Genomic DNA, 19,364 nt, shown 5'->3' with positions numbered 1-19,364 from the left:
GCTGGTGTGATTAGTAGATTTTCTAGCAAAACTGGTTCAGGGGGTAATTGTACTCAACTGAGGAAGAAGGAGAAATTGAGAAAATTTATTTTAATGAAACAGTATATATATACAACATTTAGAAATGGTGTTTTGACAGAGGTTCAAAGTTTGTGCCTGTCAATTTGCTTAACTCGTGCAGAATTTGTGTTTCCTTTTCATACATCTGAAAAAGAGCAAGGCCACAGTGAATGCACACGTTTCCTTTCAAATAATACGTCTGATCTTACAAACTTGGATTTGAAATTTGGAATTTAAACGTACTGAACAAGTCAATCAGAAAATCTTAGGATGCATTTACATAAGCTCACATTTGAAGCTTTTGAACACTAAAGAAAACTGAAAAATTAGAATTTGTCAAATCAGAATACTTACCTGTTGCCAGTCTGTTTCTGTATTGTGTTTATAACCAAGCAAGTGGCACATACCATGGGCAATTGTCACCTATTTAAGGGAAAAAAGCTTTTAAATGGTTCACATATTCCTGACAGGCAAAATAGAATATTAGAGAAATCCCACATCAGAATAGTTTAAAATCATAATAGAAACGGTCATCATTTATAAAGAATACTGTGAAAATGTCACTGTGATTTCTCCCTAGTCAGTGGAAAGGAGTTAGAATCGTAGAGTGAACCAAGTTATTCAATGTATGCCATTCAGTTTAAACAGCATTTTGTATTGCTAGCAATTCTACTAAAGGGGTTGGCAAACCCTTTTTTCATAAAGAGTGAGATCCCACCCTTCCTCTCCCTCAATGGACACAGCTGGCAGACTAAGGAGCATGATAGACATTGGACATGCCATCTGCCCATGTCAGAACCCCTTTCTTTGGTTGGGGGGGAAAAACTTTTTACTAGTCGGGCCTTTTCTTGCATCTTTTCTTTTTGCTTAGCTGCTACAATGTATCCTTTCTGCTTCCTCTGTCTGCTTGTTCTTTGAACTGTTCTCCCCTTGATGCCAACCTGGGGTGAGAAAGGAATGTGCCTCCGGCTATCTGGCTTATCTCTTGCTGCGGAAGAAAAGGTGCGAAGACCCAACAACATTTTCACAGCCTTGGGAACAGTCTTATCAGCCTCATTCCCACAGCAGACAACACCTGGGGTTTGGTCTGAACTGATTGGATGAACTATTGGGTTGGGGTTTGCTTTTTGCTCCTTTAACCTACTGAGCAGGAAACCCTCAGATCCTCCCTTCTATGCTTGCTGTCAACTTCTCCTAATAAAAGTTCCTTTTGGGATAATTCCGTTCCAAGAGTTCTGCTTTCTTGGGAAGAGGTTTTGCTGAGAACTCAGCTTGTCAACTCACCTTATTCCCATATTTTATTTTAGATGTTTTAATTCTGCCTTTATAATGTTTTTTTTAAAAAAATAACTCTAGCTGGCCAACATATCTAATACTCCTCCCTTCATTTACTTTCCCCACTTTGAAGTAGGTTGGGGTGAGAGAATGAGTGGCCCAAGGTCACCCAGATTGTTTTCATGCCTCAGGTGGGACTAGAACACAATGTCTCCCGGTTTCTAGCCTAGATCCTCATAGCACATCATTTTAAAACAATGTTAGATTTCACCAAGATTAAATGTGTAGGGAAAACATGACTTTTGGAACTCTTACCAACTTCTTAATAATAGCTCCACTGAGTCATGTGACCAGCTGTGGGGATCTTAGAAAAGAGCTGGCAACATTACTGGAGCTGGCAAGATCAACTGAGAAGCACAAGAGTGGTAACCATAAGCTTTCACTAATGAGTTATTCATATTTTGAATTGGCATAATGATTTAAGTAGCTTGACTATGAAAGGAAAAAGGCTAGTGACTTGTTTAAGAAAAAATATTGCAATAAACATGCTAGAAAAAATGAGAAAGCTAAAAACAAACTCAAAGCAAGCATGTTATGGGCTAACTTTGAGTAGTACCGCGGTTCAAAAAACAAAGGGCTACCAGAATTGTGCTGCCAAAATCTGGACAAGTACTAGATGGTAACAAAAGGATATAGACAACTTGTTTCTGCCATCTAGTGATCATTTGGATTTGTGTACTACGTGTATGTTATTCTAAATGTGAAAGATTTCTGTCAGTGGGACTGAGACGTTAACATCTTATTTTCTGACATCAAAAAGTTTATTGATAACTGGAGAAATAACCATGAAAATATTTTCATTTTTATACATCATTTAATTGAACATTTCAGAACTTTATTAAAATAAAAATACTTTTATAAATGTACACTTACTGTAAGAATACTGGTATAATCACTGTGGTTCTGTCCACACTGTTGATAGATATATTCTACTCCTAGAAAAATGTCTCCCAAATTGTAGTCATCTTGCATACAGGGCTGGGGTAACTCTCCACCTTTCAGATTCTATTATTTCCCAAAGAAAATTCAGTAACGTACATGTTCTCAATTTGGTAAAACAGATGCCATGTAGAAAATGAAATAGGGGTGTTAAGAACAGACCATACAATATTAATTTCTAAACAGTTTATGGTACTAAAAGACATGGCATGACTGTACTTGAATCAGGGAGATATGAATTTAATTTGTTCTCCTTCACCCATTTCTGACATATACTTGGTTGCTTCTTATTCAATAAATATACACTTATGCATTATGATTTATAAGTTATGGCTTCCTCCTTGGAACAAATTTCCATATTGGACTAAGCCAAAAGCAAACTATATTATGACTTAGTATTAATTATATATCAGGATTGTATATATAGGTATAACCATATAAGCCCAATGGTATACTCTCAGAAGTATAATTCACTGTTTTCAATGGGATTTATTTCCATCTAAACATGCTTTGGACAAGAATTCTAGAAGTAAATTACAGAGAATGTGGAGATCAGTTGTACTGCTATCCCCCTACAGAAACTTATAATAAAACATTTACTCATTTATTATATATAGCCCATCTTGTCCAGTGCTGACTCTAGAAAGTAAAACAGGATAAAATATCAAAATGTTAAGATCAATATTAACATTAAAATTTACATTTACTTTCTTCTCATACGTATTAATTACAATAGTTATAAAATTGAGCTTGAAAAAAGTAATATTTTATGTATAGATTTATTCACACATTCTGAAATATCCAGTAATGAATACTGATGCATTTTTGTTTGTACCCTTACGTAATGAGCCATGCTGTTTTTCAGGGACTTCATTTATGATGTGCCACAGTAATTGTCCTTTCCTCTAACATGAAGATTTCTGGATAGGACCTGAATCATCCTTAATTTGTCTGACTTCATTGTCCTCATATATAAATAAAGAAGATACTGTTCTATGTATTAATACCCGATTTCTGATAAAATTACTGCAAAGCTAAAGGAATAAATGAGCAAACACATACCTCATGAAAAGGAAAAGATAACACATCAGTAGGGATATTCTTCTGTCTGTAAGTTTTGTTGAGTTGCTGTATGTACATATTACCAACACAAATTACACCAAGATCAAACTTTTGCACACCCAAAATAGAACGTAGTTGTTCTATGTTCTTGCGAAGTGGGACTCTCCTGATTGGAACAGCTCTCTGCAAATTACGTATGATCAGGCTCATCTCATAAAAATTGGTGAAGAACTTTACACAGCCCTGCAAAGTAGACTATGATTAGACACCACTAACAATTACTAGCAGGTGGAACAACTTAAAATGAGAAGTAATACAGTATTTTAGATAACAAAAGAATTGTAGCATATTTCTTATTTTCTTTGGAGTTGCCAGGTTTCCCAAGACAAAAAGGAACCCCCTAAAAAGCTTTTGCAAAGTAAAAGAATGGAAGATGAAACCTGAATGATCAAGAATAAAATGGCCCAACTGGCTCTGAGATGAAGTTGATATACTAACAGCAAAAGCACTCTTCAAGCTAAACAATAAAATTTGTGGGGTTACTGCTTCTTCACTAGAGTTCAGTGCCCAGAGCCCTTTTCAGATCCCTTTTCAATTGAAGACAGCATCTGTAATGACAGAATGTTAAGATAGAGACATAAAAAACTATTACAGTGCAGAGGTGATGCTTCTATCTTCCCCAGCTTTTGTGAGTCTATATAGGCAAGACAAGAAGTAACACCGAACTGTTATGATTGCTGTGCCTGAGCCCTGCTCTTCCACCAAGAAAGCAGAGGAAAAAACAGGAGTGCCTACCCACCCCCTTTTTGAAATGTTACCTAATGTTGAGAAACATTTCCCTCTACCAACTGCTACGAACACGTTATTGTAAGTTGCAAGGGGACATTGTAATTTAGAAAGTGGTTGTGAATGCCCTAACCCAGGCTTTCATAATCTTGGTAGCTTTAAGATAGGTGGTCGCAGTATGTGTCTGGGGAATTCGGAGAGCTGAAGTCCACCCATCTTAAAAGTTGTCAAGGTTGTGAAACCCTGCTCTAATCCAGAACAAAACATTCAAACTAGAAGTGGGGCTTTCGTGAATATACCTTTGCCGCAAAACTCGTCCGTGCTAATCACTTCCCTAATCACTCTGTATAAAAAGCTACTTCCGGGTCCTTCCTCACGCACACATCGACAAGTGGACGTAGTCGCTATTTCAAATATGCCACGATTTCTCGCAAAAATATAAAAAAACCTAAGAGAATTCGTAAAAAAAAAGAGGGACGAAGCTCCATTAAAAGAAACCTTTAAATTTTAAAACTGTTTTGTTCTCAAGACTCTTCATTTTCAGTGAGAGGTGTACAACGGAGTCCTAGCCAGAGGTAGGCAACCTCGGCTTTTTTTAATGACTCATGGACTTCAACACCCAGAATTCCTGAGTCAGCTATGCTGGCTCAGGAATTCTGGGAGTTGAAGTCCATGAGTCATTAAAATAGCCGAGGTTACCTAACCCCTGTCCTAGGCTCTCCGCAGAAACGCTGCAATTCTATCCTGCAAGAGCATGCGACTCTCTGCGTTGCGTCACTTCCGCACTGCGCGGGAGCAGCCGGGAAGCTGCGCGGTGGCCCTTTTGTGGGTGGAGCTGAACTCCTCCGCCTCTTCGGGTTAATGGTGGTTTGTTTATGCGACACAGAGAAGGAATTCGGGACCCACGCTTAATTGTGTAGTGTTGAGGAAAGTGTCCTCTGTACATCTTCGGAGGTATCTTCTCTCTCTCTCTCTCTCTCTCTCCTTTTCCTCGTTGTTGGGCCCGGGCAACGCAGATAGTTAAATCTCAGGTCGGAGGTTTACGGACTGATGAAGGGAAGTAATGGTGTGCCACTTGCTTTGTACTTACAATGGATGTTGCTGGGACTACAAATGGCAGGCATAATGATCAAGAGAGGGGAGCACTTCCATGCTTGGGCTAGATTTCAACTTTGGTTAACGTGTGTAGAAATTCTCTATTCATTTATGAATAAAGGGTTATCCAGTGGAGTTGGCGTAAGATTCAGAACAGATTAAAAGAAGTTCAGCTTTATGCAGTATCCAGCGTATCGAGTTTAAATTGCAGTTTCAGGTGTTGGGTTCTCAACCATAAAAGCCTACGTGGCTAAGGGCTGGAGTAGCGATGGCACCATCTTTCTCCAATTGCCTCTGCCCATGCTACAAATGTGGCAGGTTGAGCAAGGTCCAGTCCCATCACTGAAGCCAGTAGTTCTCAACTTCGACTGGCTGAGGTATTTGGGGAGTTTAAGCTGCGAAGGTTGTTGTATGTAATTGTGTGTGAGAATGACCCTGGGAAGTATGAGGAAGAGCCATATCCAGGAGAATTGTTGGATAAGAATCTTCTGGGTGTGATTCTACCTTGTGATTACCTCGCAAGGCTGATAGCTGTGAAACATTGGCATAAACAACGCCATTTTGTGAGCTCCTGGATGGCTTTCTTCTCTATCATCATTCTTGTCCTTTGGGTTACCTTTCTCCCAGAGGTCTGTTCAGCCCTATCCCTGCTCTGCTTTAGAAAGGAATAGAAAGTGTGGCTTTTCAGAAAGCCCAAGATGGTAATTAGGGATGATTGATGAGGGATGGCAGAAATGAGCTTTTATGTACCTCCCCACAGTTTAGTGAGTTACATGATGGTGATATATAAGTCAAATAAATACAGTATTTATTTATTTTCTTATGTATTTTCTTATGTACTGAAGATGTATTTTTTGTGAGAATAAAATCATATAAAACCTAATAAGCAGGCATATACATAGAGTGAAGGCTATTGCGAAGCACATTGATTTGTGCTTAGATTGTAAACTGCCCTGAGTCTTCGGAGAAGGGCGGGATATAAATGGGATTAAAATAAAAATAAATAAATAAAAATATTTTTGTGTAAATTTGATTAGCATTTTTCTTTCTTTACAACTTGATTTTTAAACTATTATCTTAAATGATTTGGGCCTGTAAACAGAATAATAAGTTGTTATTCCACAAGTGATTTATGGTGAGATACTTGTATTTAAAATTGTAGTTTAGTTTCAAATTAGGTTTGACGGTGAGAGAAGTGCTCAGTGTTTTCTAATGAGTTGTGTAGTTTTAATGAGATACCATGTTGCATTTGTATCTTAGATGCAGATGAGATGCATTTGAGGTATACCTTGTTGTTGTTAGCTGCGAAGTTGTGTCCAACCCATCACGACCCCTTGGACAATGTTCCTCCAGGCCTTCCTGTCCTCTGCCATCTTCTGGAGTCCGTTCAAGCTCATGCCTACTGCTTCAGTGACTCCATCCAGCCACCTCATTCTCTGTCGTCCCCTTCTTCTCTTGCCCTCAATCTTTCCCAGCATTAGGCTCTTCTCCAGTGAGTCCATCCTTCTCATTAGGTGGCCAAAGTATTTGAGTTTCAACTTCAGGATCTGGCCTTCTAAAGAGCAGTCGGGGTTGATCTTCTCTAGGACTGACCGGTTTGAAAGCCTTGTAGTCCAAGGGACTCGCAGGAGTCTTCTCCAGTACCATAGTTCAAAGGCCTCAATTCTTTGGCACTCAGCCTTTCTTATGGTCCAACTTTCACAGCCATACATTGCAACTGGGAAGACCATAGCCTTGACTATACGCACTTTTGTTGGCAGGGTGATATCTCTGCTTTTTAGTGTGCTGTCTAGATTTGCCATGGCTTTCCTCCCCAGGAGCAAGCATCTTTTAATTTCTTGGGTGCAGTCCCCATCTGCGGTGATCTTGGAGCCCAGGAAAATAAAATCGATCACTACCTCCATTTCTTCCCCATCTATTTGCCAGGAATTGAGAGGGCCGGGTGCCATGATCTTGGTTTTCTTAATGTTAAGTTTCAAGGCAACCTTTGCACTCTCCTTCTTCACCTGCAACAAGAGGCTCTTTAGTTCCTCTTCACTTTCTGCTATTAGAGTGGTATCATCTGCGTATCTTAGGTTGTTGATATTTCTCCCAGCAATCTTAATTCCAACTTTTGATTCGTCTAGCCCTGCCTTTCTCATTATGTGCTCTGCATATAAGTTAAATAGGCAGGGTGACAGTATACAGCCTTGCCGGACTCCTTTCGCAATTTTGAACCAATCAGTGGTTCCATGTCCAGTTCCCACTATTGCTTCTTGACTCGCATATAGGTTTCTCAAGAGACAATTAAGATGGTTTGGTACTCCCATTTCATTAAGAACTTGCCACAGTTTGTTGTGATCCACACAATCAAAGGCTTTAGCATAGTCAATGAAGCAGAAGAAGATGTTTTTCTGGAACTCCCTAGCTTTCTCCATGATCCAGCGTATGTTGGCAATTTGATCTCTAGTTCCTCTATCTCTTCGAAATCCTGCCTGTACTTCTCGTTCTCGATCCACATACTGCTGGAGTCTAGCTGGTAGGATTTTAAGCATAGCTTTACTAGCATGTGAAATGAGTGCAATGGTGCGATAGTTTGAACATTCTTTGGCACTGCCTTTCTTTGGAATTGGAATGAAAACTGATCTTTTCCAATCCTGTGGCCACTGTTGAGTTTTCTAAATTTGCTGGCAAATTGAGTGTAGTACTTTTACTGCACCGACTTTTAAGATTTTGAATAGCTCAGCTGGAATACTGTCACCTCTACTAGCTTTGTTGTTGCTCAGCTTTCCTAAGGCCCACTTCACTTCACAGTCTAGGATGTCTGGCTCAAGGTCAGTGACCACCTCATTGTGGTTATCAGGGACGTTAAGCTCTTGTATATTTCTGTGTAATTTTGCCACCTCTTCTTAATCTTTTCTTCCTCTGTTAGGTCCCTGCCATTTTGGTCCTTTATCATGCCCATGTTTGCCCAATGTTGCGAACCTCCGTCCATAGTTCTTCAGGCACTCTGTCTATCAGATCTAATTCCTTAAATCTATTTGTCACCTCTACTGTATATTGAACAGGGATATGATTTAATTCATACCTGAGTGGCCTAGTGATTTTTCCTACTTTCTTCAGTTTAAGCCTAAACTTTGCAATGAGAAGCTCATGGTCTGAGCCACCGTCAGCTCCTGGTCTTGTTTTTACTGACTGTATAGAGCTTCTCCATCTTTGGCTGCAGAGCATATAGTCAATCTGATTTCTGTGTTGACCGTCTGGTGATGTCCATGTGTAAAGCCGTCTCTTGGGTTGTTGGAAAAGAGTGTTTGCTATGACCATCGTATTCTCTTGACAAAATTCTATCAGCCTGTGCCCTGCTTCATTTTGTACTCCAAGGCCAAACTTGCCTGTTATTCCAGTTATCCTTTGGCTTCCTACTTTAGCATTCCAATCTCCCATGATGATAAGGACATCATTTTTGGGTGTTAGTTCTATAAGGTGCTGTAGGGCTTCATAGAACCGGTCAATTTCATCCTCTTCAGCACTGGTGGTTGGGGCATAGACTTGGACTACTGTGATATTGAATGGTTTGCCTTGGATTTGAACTGAGATCATTCTGTCATTTTGAGGGTTGTATCCCAGTATTGCTTTTCCTACTTTTTTATTGACTATGAAGGCTACTCCATTTCTTCTGAGGGATTCTTGCCCGCAGTAGTATACCTGATGGTCATCTGAATTAAATTCACCCATTCCTGTCCATTTTAGTTCACTGATTCCTAAGATGTCGATGTTCAATCTTGTCATCTCTTGTTTGACCACGTCCAGCTTGCCTTGATTCATGGATCTTACATTCCAGGTTCCTATGGAGAAAATATCTTTACAGAATCAGACTTTCCTTTCACCACCAGATACATCCACAGCTGAGTGTCCTTTTGGCTTTGGCCCAGTTGCTTCATTCTTTCTGGCGCTACTAGTACTAGCCGTCTGCTCTTCCCCAGTAGCATATTGGATGCCTTCCAACCTGAGGGGCTCATCTTCCAGCATCATATCGTTTTGCCTTTTGGTACTGTCCATGGGATTTTCATGGCAAAGATACTGGAGTGGGTTGCCATTTCCTTCTCCAGTGGATCACGTTTTATCAGAACTCTCTGCTATGACCTGTCCGTCTTGGGTGGCCCTGCACGGCATAGCTCATAGCTTCATTGAATTACGCAAGCCCCTTCGCCACGACAAGGCAGTAATCCATGAAGGGGAGGTATACCTTAGATAGCACTATTCAGTTCTTAAATTGGAATATGTCTTGTTGGAAAATAACATTGCAAATCAGCCCAAGAGTTGCTTTGGATTAAAGTAGGATAGAAATGGAACAAATAAAATACAGTACTGTCTTTTTTTTTAAAAAAAAAATCAGCTTAAAAGGATTGTTTTGTTCATTAATTTTTATGACTTACATTGTATATTCCAGGACTAAAAGATGAAAGCCAAAGGAGTCTAGACAAAAGCTGTTTATATATTAACACCAAAAATGAATCCAAATACTCCTTTCGGTGGACATCCATCAGGAGTGTTTCAAGCATCATCTGGTGTGTCAACTGGAATGTTTTCAAGTCAGCCACCATTACAGTTTAATCAGCTTTCTCTCTTTGGATTGAACAGTGGAGGAGTAAAGAATCCAGGATTTACTCACTTGTCTGACTTTACTGTTTCTTCAGGATTGCATAATTCTTCAGGGCAAGGCCTGGGATTTGGGCAACTTCCCGGGTTTACACAGTCATGTTCTCTTGGACAAACAACAACATTTGTGACTTCTGCACCAATGACTGCTTCTGTTCCCAGCAAACCTGGGTTTAGTTTCAGACCACCTGCAAATCTTGGCAATTCTCAGAGTACTTCTGCTTTTGGAACTGTGCTTGGAGAAACTTCAAGTGGTGGTTTTGTGAGATCAGATTTTGGTTTCAAAAGTCCTGAAAATGCAGTGTTCAAACCTATCTTTGGGACTAATTCAGAACAAGAGAAAATACCAACTTCGGCTGTTTCTTCTTTTTCTTTTACAGGCGGTGCAGGAAAATTAACCCCTTTTGTCATTTCTCAGGAAAGCAGCAGTTCAACTAATACTGGTTTCAATTTTTCCAAACCAGTCAGTAGTAGCAGTACTTCAGCAGTTTCTTTCAGTACTTCTTTACCGAGTAAGACTCTAGCAGATGATAAAAAAAGACCTATGGCTCTCTTTACAAGTCCTGGTAGTTTTTCTTCTTTTTCAAACTCATCTTTGCCTTTGAGAGATACTTTCCAAGTTAACAAAGCTAACAAGATGGAACATGAAGATTTGTTAATCCCAAGTGACCCACTTCCCACTCTTGGGAAGGGAATGAAAAGGAAAGAAGAACAAGAGCTTTCCCTAAGGCATCATGATTATGACACTGATGAACTAGAACCTCCATCAAGGAGTGATCATGCTTCTAATAAGCGTCCTGTTAGATTGAATCGTCCGCCTACACAAGGTCTATTTGGTAGAGTATTACAAGATGTTCTGAAAAGCAACAAAAAGGAATCTAAAATTGAGCGTGTTCCCATTGAATCTGGAGAAATGGTATCAACGAGTGTGGCAGGGGGAAGTCAGTCTGGTTTTATAATGGCTAAACCAATATCAACACTAAGAAAAGAAGAAAAGGGAAAATTGAAACATGGTAAGTAGCAGAGTTTAAAAAGAATCAAATGAAAGTGGAAATGGTTGCAATTAATTACATTGTAAGTAGAGGTCTGCTTATAAGTAGAGCATTTTGCATTTTAATTGATAGATAGATGTGACTGAAATATGTGCTTATTTTTAATCACTATTCGATTACTTCCAGATTCTGCTGCCTCAAACCCTTTGCGTCGAAATCGGAGCACTGGGAGCATAGAAAGCCTCAGATGCTCACCAAGTGAACTGACAGCCATCCAGTGTAAAAATATTCCTGATCATCTAAATGACAGAAATGTTCTTCACAAACATTTTGAGAAGTTTATTAAAATCCAACAAATCCGTACCAACCGTAACAAAAAGCTTGCCATTGTACGCTGTTTTGATCATGTGAGTTTTAAAATATCAGAAGATTAATGTCTATAGAGGATATATATTAGACTTAAAGGGAAATTTACTCCGTATGCTTCTAAAGTCGGTTGACTGTTGTCATATTTTGCAATTTAATGTTGGCCACACTAAGTTGCAATTAAACACAAATTTCATTAAAATTATTGGGATATCAGTGGCTATTCTGAGTTGCAGTTTATAATATGTATTATAGAAATGGTGACTATAAAATAATTATTTTACTTAGCCTTCAAAAACATATTTTTGTTTTCCAAATAGTTAACTTCATGACATAAAACTTTCTAATCGATATCAGGTCTGCATGTTGACATTTTCTTAATAGTAGAAATTGCATCCTTTTAAATGGAAAATCCCTGGAAAAAATAAATTATTGTGGAAAATTGAGACAGAAAAACTATTGGCATATCAAACAGACATTTGCCCTCTTGAGGGACCAATTTCCTCATTCAGTGAATGAGTGAGAGTGGATTTCATACAAGATGTAGGCTGTACATGTGCTAATTAGATACTATAATAATTACTACAGATACAACTTTTTTCATTGTACTCCAGATATCCATGTACTTAATAAATATGGGATAGATGGACAGTATAATTATCAATACTATATGAATTCTGGGGGAGAATGAAGAAAAACCTCTATAGAGAAGATGATTTTTCCCAATAGCTTCTGATGGCAGAAGATATATGAAATCTTCTAGTAAAGAGTATTCCTTCTCAGTTCTTACACTTTGACAAACAAATCTCATTGGACCTGTTCTAAAATATTTTAATTATTTGGCATTATTGCACTTCTTTGTGTCTTTGTGTGTGTGTGTGTGGGGGGGGGAATTGTAGGAGCATCTTATGGTAAAGCAAAATGTTCCAGGATCTTATCAAGCCTGGTTATCTTTCACATTTCACTGAATGAGAAACTTGATGCACAATTTATTCTTTTTTGCTCTGCCATTTTCTCAGATCAGATTTTACTAAAAATTCAAGAAAATCATCTTTGCATTGTCTTAGATTCCTATAAGAGATTGCCAGGACTAGAAAATGTTCCATTTTAAGAAAGGGACTCCTGTTCATTCCACATTATTTATTCAGCCTCCAAATTATGGAAAAGAAAGTTCATATAATTTCAGATGAGAGTTCCTTAATTTACATTTGTATGTATTTTTGATATTTATATGAAACAGTAAAATGTTTTTGGCTAATTGAAAATAAAGCTTGTAAAAGCACCTCAGTTGTAGGAGCTTTTATATTAATTCATAGCATAATAATAATAAACAATTATTATAGTTAGTTATAAATAGATAATATATAATTTTTTCTTCAAATTTCTATCCTGCCCCAATCTATAATTTACTTTTTTTTCCTACTGGAAAAAGCAATACTTGTACAAATCTCTGTCCTAAATTATTCTTCATGCTTATATATCTCTCAGTATTGCAGCAGTAAGCTTATCCTTCCTTCTCACAAAAGAGCTCAATGGCATTTATGTCCTTTCAATTATCACTTTGGGATCAAAGAGCAAATAATTTTTCAACCTGGACTGCATACTCCAAATATCCCCACTTCACTTTAAAGGTGGGGATCCTGGTTTTAGAGTGCTTTATATTTTTGCACCCATATCTGGTTTCCCTGATAGATACCTGATATTAAAATATATAAACTGAATTAACTGATTATGTGCTATCAAATCAGTGTGAACTCTTAATGATCACATGGATAGATTTTCTCCACAGCAATCTGTATTTAATCTGGTCTCTCAGGTTTTCCAACGATGCACTTATCACCAGTATAACTGAGTCCATTGAACTTGCTGCTGCTTATCCTCTTCTTGTTCTTTCTGTCTTTCCCAGAATTAGAGCTTTCTCCAGAAATCTAGGTCTTCACACATGTATCCAAAGGAGATAATTTGAGCTGGTCATTTGATGTTTGATGATCCGTTTATTTGTTTTTGTAGCTGTCCATGGTATTCTCAGACGTTTACTCCAATAGTAAAGTTCAAAAGCATCAATAAGTATAAACATAGATTTCAAGCCAGAACTGTTCCTGTTAGGCATAAAAGAAGTAAACTATGAGAAAGATTGTATATACTTAATTTTACATGTATTAAGTACAGCAAGAATTGTATTTGCCCAATATTGGAAAAATGAAAACCTACCAACAGAAGAAGAACTAATTAAGAAAATTTTAGATTGTGCAGAAACGAACAGATTGATATTAAAGATAAAAGAGAAATAAGATTCAATGTACTTTAGAACATGGGACAATTTTTATCAGTGCTTAGAAAAGTGAGTTAGAGAGAAAGGAAAGTATATGTACTATGTAACATTGAATATATACTAGTAAGAAGAAGATTATTGAGCGATTAACATTAATTATGATCATATAGAAATTAATTCTTACTTTTTTAAAAAACATGAACCCAGACAATATGCTGTTTGCTAAGTATTAAGAATGTTATTTTAAAAAACCCTAACCCTATACAAATTAATTATATAGGCATCTAAATATCTTTTCCATGGCCTTTATAGATGCTCTACCAAGTGCTAGTTTGTGGCATATTTCTTGACTGCTTGTTCATTTACTGTTGTTTTTAGTTGATCCTTAAAAACAGAAGCTATCCACCGCTTCAGTTGTCTGTTCTAAGTCTGGTTGTTGTTTCTATTATCTTTAGTTTGGGGGTCATTTAATTTTAGTCTTGTTTTTTTCATTGTGCTCCTTGACTTTTATTGTTAGAGGTTGCTGATCCTTTACATTTTTAGCTATGAGACTAATATCATTATCATAGTGCAGATTATTGATGTTTTATCTTCAGATTTTAAAACCATGTCCATCTTCTTCCATTAAATAAATATATTCTGTGTTGCAGTTTTTCACTACTTTACTTCTTGATTTTCTTATTCTAATAATTTGCTTTATTTTGTGCCTGAAATGTATATGCAACTTATCTCAAGTTGTGACTCTGTTTCATTAGAGAATATGGACATTTCATGTAAATCCTGCCTCTAGTGTTATATTGGAATATTTCCTCTCACAAAAAAATCCTGTTTCCTATTAAGGATGAGTAATTTTTAAAAGTCTTCCTTATATAATAAACAGATGCTGTCATTAAATCATGTTATATAACATTTTGTATGCTACTTTGTTCCTAACTAACCTTTTCTCCTTCTAGGCATCTGCTGTTTTGGCTAGAAAGAAAGTAAAAGACTTACACAAGGATATAGTGACAAATTGGCATAAAAAGAAACCAAGTAAGCTACTTTGCTTTAAAGATCCAATATTAAAATATTGTAAATATTTTGTGTTTCATAGAGACTATATACTGTATATTGTGGGATTCTTTGTAAAGGTCCACTGGCAATGTCTGAACCTTTTATTACATTTTGTGACTTAGTGAGACATGCATGAGCAGTGTTACCTCCTTAGCTTTCCCACATCATTTCTTCCTGTATGAAAAGCTTTTAGTTCAGCCTTTGATTAATTATCACTTGTTATGTCATTTGAAACTAGCAAGCAATGGTTAATTTTAATCAATGGAGGTTTATTAAAATGATTTATTTAAATTGGCTGTACTAAAAGTTGCAGACTCTCAGAACTGAAGGTTACTGTTTCTGAACTCTACTTTGTCCTCTTTTAGGCCAGGAGAAGGAAAGTTTAAGGTTAGGGATGGGGGGAATCTAGTATTACTCAGTCTGAACATGAGAAATGTCTGAGAGGTATTTTATTTTTGTGCTATGCAATAAAATTGCACCCCAGAAAAACACTCGGGTTAAAAGAAGTGAGAAAGTAGAAGGGGTTGAGGGGAAAGTTGGAGGGATTATAGCAAAATGAGCATGTTTTAATCCTGTCACATACAAATTAAAACAAGAGAACCAACACACACCCCCAACACCACCACCACCAACAACAACAACGGTATAGATTTTCTGGCCTCAGTCCTCAAGAGTGCAGAACTAGAGCATGGTAGAAGTCACAACCTAACTGCAATGTTGACATTTCCTTTATTCTCAAAACTCTCTTATTTTTTTACATAGGCAGGATGAACAATTATATAGCACAGCATTAAGAGATCAGGAAGCTTTTTTCTCTTTTAATTATGATACTGTTTGGGAAACTCTTAAAAAGAAGGATAAAGGTAGAGCAAGTAAATCAGGTACAAAATTCACCACTTAAACTAGAAGTAATATTTAAAGCAGGGGTTGTCATTCTGTACTGTTGCCTAACTTATTTTAATGTCTGCATATGTTTACATTTTAAATCCATTCCAATGTGTTTCATTTTCTAGATTATGTTTCATAATGTTTCTGAAATAAATTCAGTTTATCAGTAATACTGGACAACAATTCCCCCCCCCCCCCCGAAGGTTTGGCTTCCTGAAAACTTTTGCTGATATGATAGACTCCTTCAAACTGAACACAAATACAATTTTAGAATAACAGTAAATGTAGATGCCTGGACAAATATGAAATTAACTCTTAATGACTATAATGTATTTAATCACATAATGTTTCCAACTCACTACATGAGTTCAACAGGGCTAAAAGTGCTTTGTTGCTGATTTTTGTTTCTACTCGGTGTCTGATACATTTAGCTGCAGTGTCCAACAATAATTAGCCAGCATTAATGGATTCCAGTTGCCCTGACACTGATTTTCCATTGTGTCAGTGTCCTGGTGAAATCTTTCAGCATGTACATCACTGACTAGATTTTCGGAAAAGGCGTCCAAGTGTGAATGTAGAAAAGAATCTTCAGTGACATGTTGCATTTCATGGTTTTGTATGCTGTAAGAAGTTTGTTGATCAGCTAAATGCAGTTTGGTGCTCTGTAGTTCACCAAAAAACTTCTCAATAACATCCTTAAATACTTTACAGGTAATTTTCTCTGGCCCCCAGTAACAGATCTTCAAACCACTTGTCACTGATGATGTATTTGATATGTGGACCAACAGAATGCTTTTCTTAATCTTGGCATCAGTTATTGTTGAAACATGTCTCAAATAACAAAAACCTTCATTGTTCTTATTCATTGCTTTCACAAAATTTTTCACCAGTTAGAGTTTTATGTGAAATGGAGGCAAAAATATATTTCTGGGGTCAACAAGTGTTTCATGTGCCACATTTTTCTGTCCTGGAACCAAATTCTTTCAGAGTGGCCATTTATTTTTAACGTAATGTGACTCTCTTGTAACATTGTCCCATTGGCATATGCCACAATAGTACTTGGTATATCTGAGCTGCTTTCCAAGCAGCAGAGCCACTACTTTTAGATCTCCAGGGATATTTCAGGTGTATTTGGTGTACTGAATGTGCTTCAATAATAATTCAATGTTTCTATGTGTTTCATGTATGAGCATAGCTCACAGGTACTAAAGGGTATACATTGCTATTGTGTAAAAACAGAAGATTTCTATACAACGGTATATAATAGGTTAAATTACAGGTTATTTTCATGACTAGCAGTCAAAAATCTATACGATACTCCCAAAAGCAGGGGTAGGCAACCTCGGCTCTTTTATGACTCATGGACTTCAACTCCCAGAATTCCTGAGCCAGCTATTCTGGGAGTTGAAGTCCATGAGTCATAAAAGAGCCGAGGTTGCCTACTGTTAAAGATTAAACTTGATTTGGGTGACAATATTATATAATGGAGTAAAAGCACCTTTAAGGAGTTAAACGGCCTAAGGGTGTGGCTGTAATTATTCCACATAAAAGAGAGTTAGATGTTACACGTAGTTGCTCTTGTATATGTGTTTGATGTTAGTGTTTGGATACCTCTTGTTCTCTTGTTTGCTAACTTGATATTTATTCTCTCAAGAATCAACTGCTTGCTACAGTGTATATTGTTTTTGATATTGGTAAGCAGCTTTTGTATTTTGATACTATGTTTTTTATGGATTGACTTTTATGTGCATGATACTGGATTGATACTTAGACTATTTCTTACTGTGTTTCTTTTTGTTGTCTGAGTAAAAATAAGTTATAAAACTCGTGTTAGTGCATTACTGTTTGCCTAAAAGTCCCAGTACAACTTCCACTGTGTATTAATAATACTCTGTTAAACAAACCATTTTTTCAACAACATATTCTAACAATGGTTATGGGCCCAGATCCAGTGTGGTGCTGAGGACAGGCACAGTATTGTATTTATATTTCCTAACTGAGTTTTCAAATTCAGACAATGGCACAAGGACTATTCAATCCATTCTGCATTACCCGGCTTAATGGGTCAAACTACGTATCCTGGTCTACACAATGTAGTTTGTTATTACAAAATCAAGGTCTTTGGAAAATAGTCCATAATCCTCCTGATGTAACTGCCTGGGATCCAACTAATGAAGAAGATAACAAGAAGATTGTAGACTTCAATAAAGACAATGATAAGGCTTTATCTATCATTGGGCTAACATTAGGAGACCAACAGCTAGTCCATGTGCGTGGAGAAGAATCTGCTGCTAAATGTTGGGCTAAGTTGAAAAAGATTTTTGTTCGGGACAGTGTTGGTGCTCATATAAATCTTACCAGAAAGCTATTTAGAGCTAGACTGGAAAAGAATGGCGATATGTTAGCTCACCTTAACTTTATAAAAGCAACTTTGTTGGAACTGCAAGAAAAAGAACTTATTTTCTCAGAGCTTCACCAGGTTTACATCATTTTATCATCATTGGATGAGAGCTACGATGCCTTTGTATCGTCCTTGGAGGTTTTGTCCAAAGAAGACCTAACTGTTTCTTCAATAACTGGAAGGTTGTTGGAAGAATCAAGATGTCGTATGGAGAGAAAACAGTTGAGAGAGCCATTGCAACAAGAAATAAAGAAGACTGAATCTGCTTATATTTTAAGGAAATGCTTTAATTGTGGGTTAAAGGGACATATTGCTAAGTTTTGTCAGAATAGTAATTGTCAGAGAAAGGAAAACCATAGAAAGAATAAAAAGCTGATTAATGTAGCTGTAGCTAATAGAACTACTAATAACCACAATTGGTGGGTGGTAGATAGTGGAGCTACACACTGTATTTCAAAAATAAAAAGGGATTTTGAGAATATAAGGTCTAGTAGAAAATATATTTCTATGGCTAATGGCTGGAGAGTCAAGGTCTCTGGAGAGGGTAAGGTTTACTGTTCATTTTTAAAACAAAATTTGGAAATGCTATATGTTCCCAGATGTGATTATAATCTATTATCAGTTAAGGCATTATTGGAAGCAGGTTTTAAAGTTACTTTCCAAGGGGAGGAATGTCTTATTCAAAAGAATGAAGTGAACTTAATAGCTAATATGAAAGACGGTTTGTTTGTAATTTGCAATGATCCTATTATAATGGCTACTACTTGTACAAATCAAAAACCACATGATGAATGTATTCATTTATTACATAGAAGATTGGGTCATGTGAATTTTAATACACTAAAAAGAACTGTAGCTTTGTCTAATGGGTTTAAGTTAAAGGCTTGTAAGAAATATCTGCAGTGTAACGTATGTGGTAGAGAAAAGAGCAGGGCAGCACCAGCTAATAGGTTAGATGGATTTAAAACCACAACTCCATTAGAACTGGTATTTATGGATTTGATAGGTCCTATGAAACCCAGTTTAGGGGGTGCTTGCTACATATTAAATATTCTAGACCATTATAGCAGATATGGGTTCTGTTATCTACTCACGTCAAAAACTGAAACTATACAAACAATATCTAATTGGCTCAAGTTTGTACAAAGGAAAACTCAGTTAAATGTAAAAACCATAATAACAGACAATGGAACTGAGTTTGTTAATAAACAGTTCAATGAGCTGTTAGTTTCAGAGGGAATAGAGCATAGACGTACAGCTCCTTATAGACCTCAGCATAATGCATTTGTTGAACGGAGGGGCCAAACATTGCAAGCTATGATTAGATCTATGATTGAAGATTCTGGTTTACCTGATAGCTTATGGGGAGAAGCAGCAAATGTGCTAATCATATTTTAAACAATGTGGTTAGTTCAGCTACAGGTAAAATTCCTTATACCTTATGGTATAAGAGAAAACCAAATCTTAGTTATATTCA

General features: G+C 37.0%; 2 protein-coding genes across 6 annotated transcripts in view; one reads left to right on the top strand and one right to left on the bottom strand.

Moving 5' to 3' along the window:
• Window positions 1–17: 17 nt before the first annotated feature.
• Window positions 18–4,830, bottom strand: YBEY (ybeY metalloendoribonuclease). Of its 3 annotated transcripts, none has more exons than XM_083348262.1 (6): window positions 4,482–4,830; window positions 3,837–4,004; window positions 3,397–3,639; window positions 2,269–2,400; window positions 415–483; window positions 18–205 (listed from the first exon to the last, which is right to left on the bottom strand). In XM_083348262.1, the coding sequence occupies exons 3-6, from the start codon at window positions 3,604–3,606 to the stop codon at window positions 119–121; spliced, it is 498 nt and encodes a 165-aa protein (XP_083204388.1). In that variant the 5' UTR covers window positions 3,607–3,639; window positions 3,837–4,004; window positions 4,482–4,830; the 3' UTR covers window positions 18–118. The 3 variants fall into 3 exon arrangements, with proteins under 3 accessions (XP_083204388.1, XP_083204390.1, XP_083204389.1); XM_083348264.1 differs by having other exon boundaries at window positions 3,895–4,004; window positions 4,482–4,829; XM_083348263.1 differs by lacking the exon at window positions 4,482–4,830 and having other exon boundaries at window positions 3,397–4,448.
• A 169-nt stretch (window positions 4,831–4,999) lies between these two features.
• The window catches only part of MCM3AP (minichromosome maintenance complex component 3 associated protein), an 83,078-nt gene continuing 68,713 nt past the window's right edge, over window positions 5,000–19,364 (top strand). For all 3 annotated transcript variants that reach the window (XR_014492482.1, XR_014492483.1, XM_083362316.1), the window contains exons 1-4: window positions 5,000–5,136; window positions 9,707–10,928; window positions 11,094–11,314; window positions 14,499–14,577. Coding sequence is in view for 1 of the 3 variants with exons in the window: in XM_083362316.1 (XP_083218442.1) it covers window positions 9,767–10,928; window positions 11,094–11,314; window positions 14,499–14,577 (1,462 nt within the window). In the remaining 2 variants the exon portion in view is untranslated. The remainder of the gene's footprint in view (window positions 5,137–9,706; window positions 10,929–11,093; window positions 11,315–14,498; window positions 14,578–19,364) is intronic.

This window comes from Vipera ursinii (genome assembly GCF_947247035.1).
Source record: "Vipera ursinii genome assembly, chromosome: 1".
Taxonomy (NCBI): Eukaryota; Metazoa; Chordata; class Lepidosauria; order Squamata; family Viperidae; genus Vipera; species Vipera ursinii.
The sequence above is the reverse complement of the archived record's forward strand: the minus strand, read 5'-3'. Positions and strand labels throughout refer to the sequence as shown.